The sequence below is a fragment of the Tympanuchus pallidicinctus genome, unplaced genomic scaffold (assembly GCF_026119805.1).
Source record: "Tympanuchus pallidicinctus isolate F22 unplaced genomic scaffold, pur_lepc_1.0 scaffold5, whole genome shotgun sequence".
Classification (NCBI taxonomy): Eukaryota; Metazoa; Chordata; class Aves; order Galliformes; family Phasianidae; genus Tympanuchus; species Tympanuchus pallidicinctus.
The window spans coordinates 52,490,967-52,499,435 of NW_026294769.1; the positions used below are offsets into that span (position 1 = coordinate 52,490,967).

General features: G+C 40.6%; 1 protein-coding gene across 6 annotated transcripts in view; it reads right to left on the reverse strand.

Moving 5' to 3' along the window:
• Positions 1-8,469, reverse strand: part of RUNX1T1 (RUNX1 partner transcriptional co-repressor 1) — a 109,973-nt gene that overhangs the window by 31,972 nt on the left and 69,532 nt on the right. For all 6 annotated transcript variants that reach the window (XM_052703357.1, XM_052703356.1, XM_052703355.1 and 3 more), the window contains one exon: positions 3,433-3,614. In XM_052703357.1, the coding sequence (XP_052559317.1) occupies positions 3,433-3,614 (182 nt within the window). The remainder of the gene's footprint in view (positions 1-3,432; positions 3,615-8,469) is intronic.

Consider the following 8,469-nt stretch of genomic DNA (forward strand, 5'->3'; position numbering starts at 1 on the left):
TATACATTTAATATATACATACATGTATATATATACACACATATATTCATTATATTTTATTTTATATTATATATAATTTTATACATTAAATATATTATACTATCTATAGGATATGTATTTTTAATATATAAATATATACATATAAATATATTTATATAGGCATAATATAAATAAAATATAAATAAAATAAATATTATATATTTATATTTTATTATGATTTATTTATTTATTTATTGCATTGTTTCAATGATACACAACAGTGATCCAGGAACTATTAACCAATGATGGGGTTGTTTGATTCTGTAGACAAAGAAACAAAAAGCACAACTATCCTCGAGCTCAAGGAGCTATTCTAATGGTTGAAGTAGGCAGTTTTTCCAGGTCTTTTAAGATAATATCAGAGAACCTGGCAGATAGATAGGATAGATAGATAGATAGACAGATAGATAGATAAAGGTGTGTGTCTCTGAAATGCCCTTGCCTCCAGAATTAAGGTGTCTAATTCCAAGTGAGCATTCTCAGAAGCTGCCAGGCAGCTAACAGCTTCATCTGCTTGCACTGAGCAGCACAGAGCACAAGTTCTGCCACCCAATGTGCTCCCACATGAGCAGCTTTCCAAAGCTCACTCTCCACATTTCTCTCCTGGCTTGCCATAAAAGCTGCACTATGACATGGAGAGGAATTGGAGACTCCCTGAGCTGGAAGGAGCTGGAGAGTAACTTCAGCTGTAAAGGCAATAGCATCATGAACAGAGGCTTTCAAAGCAACTATGTACATTAGTATAGAAATAAAATCCATAAAACAGACTGAAACATCCCCAGGTCTAGCTCACACTTTTAATTATAAGACTTTAAAATCCAATATTCTCCTGATCTGTCGATCCCCCTGTGAGCAACTCCTCATGTCCTTTCTACTCTAAGACTCATAGGGGTCCTTTCACAACTTTCACAAAGTTCTCAGACTGGTCTTCACCTTCACCATCCATCTCTCCCATACAACAGGTGAGATGGTACTTACCAAAAAACCACTGCAATTCATCATATCAAACTGAACATTAGTGGAGAAACAAAGGAATACTGTATTGCTCATTTTGTCTTTATGGTCATACAGGAGAAGCAACTCAAACTGCTATTAACAGCAAAAGTAAGCTAAGGCTATCAGAAAGGTGCGTCCCACCCCACCTTCATACTCTGCCAAGCCTCATGGGCTTATAAGGTAATTCAATATATTTACAGGAGAAATACCATGTCTACTACTGACACTGGACAACATCATGCTGATATTTAAATCATTCACAAGATCTACAAGATTTTAAGAGGTCTTCTTTTCCCTACAGTGTATACATGTTTTGGTATGCTACTCTGCAAAGACCAAGAGCATGCAGCAGAATTGCCCCAGGGAGCTAAACCTCAGCTTTGGAAATGTTATCTCTTTATGTGGCTCAAGATCTTGCATGGAAAATGTCTGAAAATTAATCCTCTTTCTAAGATCCAGTTAGCAACTTTGTGTTAGCATCAATGGCTGTTTTAGCTCATCTTAGCTGACAGGAAAAAATAGAGAGAACAGAAAAGGTACACTACAGATCTCTTTATTTTCATGCTAGCACATCAGGATTTCCCAGAGACATCAGCCAAAGTACGCCAGTTTCAAATATTTTCCCTTTTTTTACTACTTAATGGCTAAGTTAAATCTTACTATCACTTCTGCTTTTTATTTTACTATGCAATATTTTCAAGATCTAGCCTCATGAATATCTCATTCCTGTGAGCTCCAATATTTGATGTTAAATTTTGTCTCTACTAGTATTGGAAGCCTTCATTCTTTATCTATACACTTCATAGAACCATACAATATTTGGAGTTGGCCAGGACCCATTCGGATCATAGAATCATAGAACAGCCTAGATTGAGAAGGACCACAATGATCATCCAGTTTCAACCCCCCTGCTATGTGCAGGGTCGCCACCAGACCAGGCTGCCCAGAGCCACATCCAGCCTGGCTTTGAATGCCTCCAGGGATGGGGCATCCACAACCTCCTTGGGCAGCCTGGCTCCACACAAGTCCACCCAGAATTCAAACCCTTTGTCCGAGAGTACTGTCCAAGCACTCCTTTGAGCTCTGTCAGCTCACGGCTCTGCCCAACTGCTCTAGGCATTCTGTTCCATGCCCACCACCCTCTGGTGCAGAACGTTTTGCTGATAACAATCTGATATCCGAATTTGTGCCATCATAGCCAGTTTCCATTAAAAAGCATGTAAGAACTGCCATCTATGTAGAATCTACGTAGAATTGCAGTCCTTCCTGACTTTGTAAACCTTCACCTTAATCCTTTTATAAGGTAACTAGGATGCCTGCAACGCCTTGTGTGTGCAGCTAGCTAGACTGGGCAGAACAGCTTTATAAAAGCTTTCTATATTATAAAGGCCTGTGGCAAACAAAACTAAGAATAAATTCAATATTTGGTCCTCCCAAAGGTAACATTTGTATGTTAAATGAATTTCAAATACTAGCACAAGAAGTTGGTCAACAAGAAATGACCACAATGGTCTTTTTCTTGTACTAAACAAAGAACTAAACAAAGAACTTTACTCAAATAAGAAAAAGAGAAAATACAGTATCCAAAAGCTACTGTACACACAGGCACTTGCTCTGTTTCTGCACAGACTCTCAGCTTAACAAGACAACAGATTTCAGCGAACATTTCTCGTGTTCAGAACAAATCTTAAGCACATCCTTATGCTGTGCATAAAACATGGCACAGCAGAAAGACTCAAATCCCTGACTGCACTCTGGAGCATTCCAATATCAGTATTTAGCCATCTTCACCGTATTTGCTACTTGTCCAAGAAATCACTTAATACAAATAACTTATATATGGAGTTGGAGAGATTTACTCCACACTTCACAGAAAAACTGAAGCAAATGGTTAGTAAGGCACTAACTGGTCAGCGTTACTTCTGTGTAGGGATGGCCATGTTGTGTCCTCAGATGATTTTACTGCATGAGTCAGTGTGTGCATATATATAAATGTACAAGTACACAAAGGCAATCTGCATGCTACACAACTGCCCTAAAGGAAAGACCTGCACCCAGGGCAGAGAATCCCAGAGCCCCAGGATGGCTGAGACTGGCAGGATCCTCTGGATCCCTCAAAATCACCCCTGCTCCAGCACCCAGAGCAGGGGGCCCAGTTCCATGGCCAGACACCTTCTGAAGGTCTCCAAGGAGGAGACCCCACAGCCTCTGGGCAACCTGTGCCAGTGCTCCAGCACTGCACAGCACAGCAGTGCTGCCTGGTGCTCAGAGAGAGCCCCTGTGCTCCAGTTTATGCCCACTGCCTCTTGTCCTGGCACTGAACTTCCCAGCCCAGATCCCCAGCCCACCCCATGCAAGGCCAAGCACGCTGCACCCAAGAGACACAGCCTTTCTCACCTGTCTGGAGTTCGCCTCTTCCCGTTTTCGTTCACATCGAGAAGCAGCTCTGAGGAGTCAACAGGTGAGGTGGTGCTGGCATCCAGAAGCAGCTGTTCGTGCTGAGCGAGGTACTGGGCTGGGTTCTGCTTGGCTAGCCTTGCACAGTGCAGCAGCTCCCGCTGCAGCAGGGGCAGATTGGCCTGCAAGGACATAGCACACATCAAGGCCAGGTAGTTCACATGCAGTTTCATCAAGGACAAGTAAAAAAAAAAAAATCTATCAATGGGAAACACGCTCTGGGATAAATCTGTTGCATGAATCCTGAATTAGATTTGAAATGGTTGGCTGCCTGAAATCAGACAGCTTCACTACAGGTCAGGTTGCGGCTGTACCAAGTATGTATGAAAGAAAGGGAACTCTCACAAAAACAAAACAAACCTGCAAATGCCATGAGAAAACCAGGTCTGAATTCTACACATTTAACAAGAAAAAACATCGCCCTGGTTGATTTCATCTTTTTCCTTACTATCCAGAACCTAAGCTCCTATAGAGCGGCTCTGCTTGTTTCTGTTTTCCCACTGACAAACTCTTTTTGCTGTCTCCATTCAGACTGCAGTTAGCACTTAGAAATCTTTAGAAACCATAGGATCCACGTCTCTGTAAGCTACCTTCATCACCATCCTTCAAGAACAGAACTGTCCTCAGCCTTCTCCAACACGCTCACAGTCATAAGATAAAGACTACAATAAAATCTCACGTTCCAGACCTCCAGCTAATCACCTGGAGGGCTACATCCCTGCTTCATGTCACATGCAGCCTGAAATAATTTTTAATTCTTCTCTCAGGACCCCTCTGGGAGTTGTTGGACAGTTGGACAGTACCAGTACTCAAAAGAGCATTGAAAAAGCTGATTGATCCCCAGGTGGCAGATTTTCCACATTGAGCAATGCTTCTCATCCAATTTGGGACTGGAGTAGAACCATGTGTCCATACGACATTTATACATCTTGGGAAACTTCTTCCTCTCCTTCCAGCACATGCATAAATAGTAAGACAACTCAGCCATTTCTTACCTACACATTTGTGCTGCAAGATAATGTGCACAACCTTCCTTCTTCCATGCCCAGTGCACAGTAAATGTTGCCTGGGGCTTTTCAAGTATTAGACTACTTTCATGGTTTCATGGTTTTTAGTAACTAGATGGGAGACAAAGAACTCTCATGGTTCCCTTGCTTTTAAAGAAATTCCTTCTTGAAAAAAATTTTTTTTTTTCTTTGAATAGGAGAATAGTTGTTAAGGCAAAAGATTCTGAATCTAATGTGCAGCAAAGCAAGCAAAAAAGAACAAAAGGAAGATGTCCTCAAAAAGTTTTAAGCACATGGGCTTGGGAGATTACTATGCTAGTGCTGTAATGATGGCAGATGCTCCAGGCACCTGTTGCTGTACCATAAGAGAAAATTTCCTGTGCAACGAAAGTGCCAGAACAGGGTTAATAACTATGAAGCTTTTTAACAGGATAAAAAAGTAATACCAGCAACTGCTATCACTTACTCATCTTAGGATATAAAGGAAAACAGTTCTGGAACATGAGGTCTTGTCAGACCTCCACAGAACACAAATGTTTTGTGAAACCATGTTAATATCAATCTCTTACTTGGTTTTGTCTAGGGTTGCCACATAACAAGGAGAGATAATAAGCAAAAGGAACCTATACTTTTAGGGTTTGGTGGGTATGGTCATAGAATCATAGAATCATAGAATCACCAAGGTTGGAAAAGACCTAAAAGATCACCCAGTCCAACTGTTCACCTATTCCCAACAGCTCCCACTAAACCATGTCCCTCAACACAACATCCAGTCTTTCCTTGAACACCCCCAGGCTTGGTGACTCCACCACCTCCCTGGGCAGTCCATTCCAGTGCCTGACCATCCTTTCTGAAAAGTAATATTTGCTAATGTCCAGCCTGCATCTCCCCTGCCGTAGCTTGAAGCCATTCCCTCTGGTCCTATCACTAATGACACGAGAGAAGAGGTGATGATGGGTTGGCAGCTGGGACTAGATGACCTTAGAGGTCTTTTCCAACCTTAATGATTCAATGATTCTATACTCATACATGGGTACTTCCAGCTCCTGAAGTCAACCAAATTTTAAGCTGGCTAGCAAAACCCTTGATTTATTTTAATCCTTTTCCTCCTAAAAAAGTTTATTCTTCCTATTTAACCATAAATATGCAGATTTGTAATTACATTTATCTTTTTTTCTAAATGCACTGTACATTTTTTACATGCAAAGAACATATATTTTTTATAAGTTTCTATAGGAAACTACTAATTATGTGCCTTGTAGTTTAGAATATATCTGGGTTTGTAATAGTACCAAGTAGCATTTGAATGAAAAATTAAAATATAAGTGAAGAAAAGCAGCGTTTGAAAGCATTTAGTTCAACCCAACTGCTTACAGTCTGCTCAAAACATAAATATAAAAAAAGCTTATCAAACCATACAATAAAACATAATTGGTTTATCAGGGAAAAAATAATAAAATAATAAAATAACAACAACAACAACAATAATAATAATAATAGTACCACCAAAACACAGAAAACTCTCTATGTCTAGATGAAGTATATGAACTGCTACTGGTCACCATTGCTGTGATGAACAAGAACAAGTTTTTAGGAAGCTGGCAGCACTGACATTTTCCATACTGTGAGCAAGAAGAGATAAAGCTCCTAAGGAAACACAAGTGTACTTATAGATTCTGAAATCCAAATGGCCTTGGACAGAGAGGTTTATGCAGATACTCAAACTGACAGCACAGGTAGTTCTGGCAAAGTGCAGTTGCACATTTCTAAAAATGTCACTGCTGGTGCCTGCAGACAGACTTGGACACCTCTATATGTGACAGATACAAACCAATTGCAGACCAGAAGCCAGATAGCTATGTTAGAATAGCATTGCCTGGAAAAAAAAAACAAAACATGATGTTACTAGCTTACTGTCCCCTACAATTCTGTACTTCATTCACTGGAAAATGTTCCTACTCTGCTTAGGATTGAGTTATGTGATGAGTCAAGGCTGCTTGGTCTGCTGCTTCTACTCTGGACCCATCTAGGGACATGTGTTAGGCACACAGTGTTGGGTCGGCAGTTGGACTTGATGATCTTAGGGGTCTTTTGTAACCTCAATTATTCTATGATTGTATCCTTCAAGGTTTAGGTAGTATCTTAGCCTCCTTCGTTAGTTTTAGAGGATTATTTTTTTTTTTTGCCCAGCTGTCAGATCTGTTTTCCATGTTTAAATGAGCTGTTCTAACCTGAAAACAAGCCATTATTTGTGCACCTGCAAAAGAAGCTATCAGCTCTAAAAGGCTGTTTTATCATTTTAGTGCTCATTCCAGGTAATTAGCTAATAATCTTCTATTGTTGGTGTTCCTACTTTCTTCAGAATTTTAGCAACAGAAATATTTCAGTATTATAATTTAAATAAAAATGGTTTCATTAGACTACAGCACACTGAGGCTCTGATACAAGTTTTTATAAGTGCCATTTTAAATAAATGATTTACAGCCATAGTTTAGAAAGAAAAGATTTAAATTGGGAAGAATGTTTGTTCAGAGAACAAAATCATCAAATCACATATTGATATTGATACCTTGAACAAATATGTACAACACTTCTACTGAAAAGAAGTGTTGGCAGTACTGAAAATGCACCACTTAAATTTAATAGACTAAATCCTGCCTGATGTAAATATAGAAAATGTGTCCAAAATGCTCCCAACCAGCGAAGGTTTCTGCAGGTACTCAATCATCGTATCTCCCTCTGAACCAAAGCTGATGGAGAGATAAGCAAATCAATGACTATTTATTATCTGTAATAGATCAGCACTCCCTTGTGCGAGTACTGTACAAACAGATGGTGAAGGGTAGCTCCTTTCCTTGAATTATTATTACAGAAGCATTAATATAGGCTTCTTTGCAATTTAACGTTTGGTAGACCTACCAATTTGTTGTGCATCTGCACCAGACAAGGACACAGCGTGCAGAAGATTTCAGTGAGGTCTGGGCAACTTGCATGTGGGCCAGGGAACAGACCAATGGCAAAGCTGGGGACAGAATATAGGTCAGGCCTCAGGACAAACTGAGGCACAGAGCGTGCTTGCAGGGCACATAGTGGCCCTAGCTCTGGTCCTAGGAGATAATATTACTATACTAACATAGCCCTGAATGCAAACGAACAAGCCCTGATTCTCACTGTAGATAAACGTTGTCTCAGATTGATTTTGTCTACAATAATTGAGTATAAAAAAATCCCATATATTTGTCAGGTGCTCCAGAAGAAGCATGGATAGCCTTCCAACTGAGTACTGTTCAGACAGGCAACTTGTATTTTTCCTGCCACGTAGTTGGTAGGCAATTTAGTTATGAGAATATGTGCTCTTAAAAAGGTTGAAGTACTCAAATATTGCCTTCAAGCTTGGTGCTATACATGAGCATGCTTCTTCACCCCTCTTCTTATCAGGCAGAGACTCTGTCAGGGTAGGATGTGATAGGATAAGGGGAAACACTTACAAACTCAAAGAGGAGAGATTTAGATTGGATGTAAGGAAGAAGTTTTTTACGATAAGGGTGGAGAGGCCCTGGAACAGGTCGACCAGAGAGGTGGTGGATGCCTTGTCCCTGGAGACTTTCAAGGAGAGGCTGGGCAGGGCTCCGAGAACCTCATCTAGCTGGAGGTGTCCCTCTTCACTTCAAGAGAGTTGGACCAGATGGCCTTTACAGGCTCCTTCCAACTCAAATGATCCTATGATTCTACTTAGGGGTGAGAAGCAAAACTAGATAAAGCAAGGCTCATCAGAGTTCACATCTATCAATACTTACTGAGCAAAACAAGCTGTAGAATGGTAGAATCAGGCTCATGCAACAACAACATGCTCCCAGTCTGAGACAAAGGCATGTGTAGGGCTCAGAGTCCCTTTAGGACCATCTGGTCCATGTCCTGCCAGGGCAGCTGCAGTGGGGTGCCTTAGGCAAGAATGAGTTAAAGCAGTGGG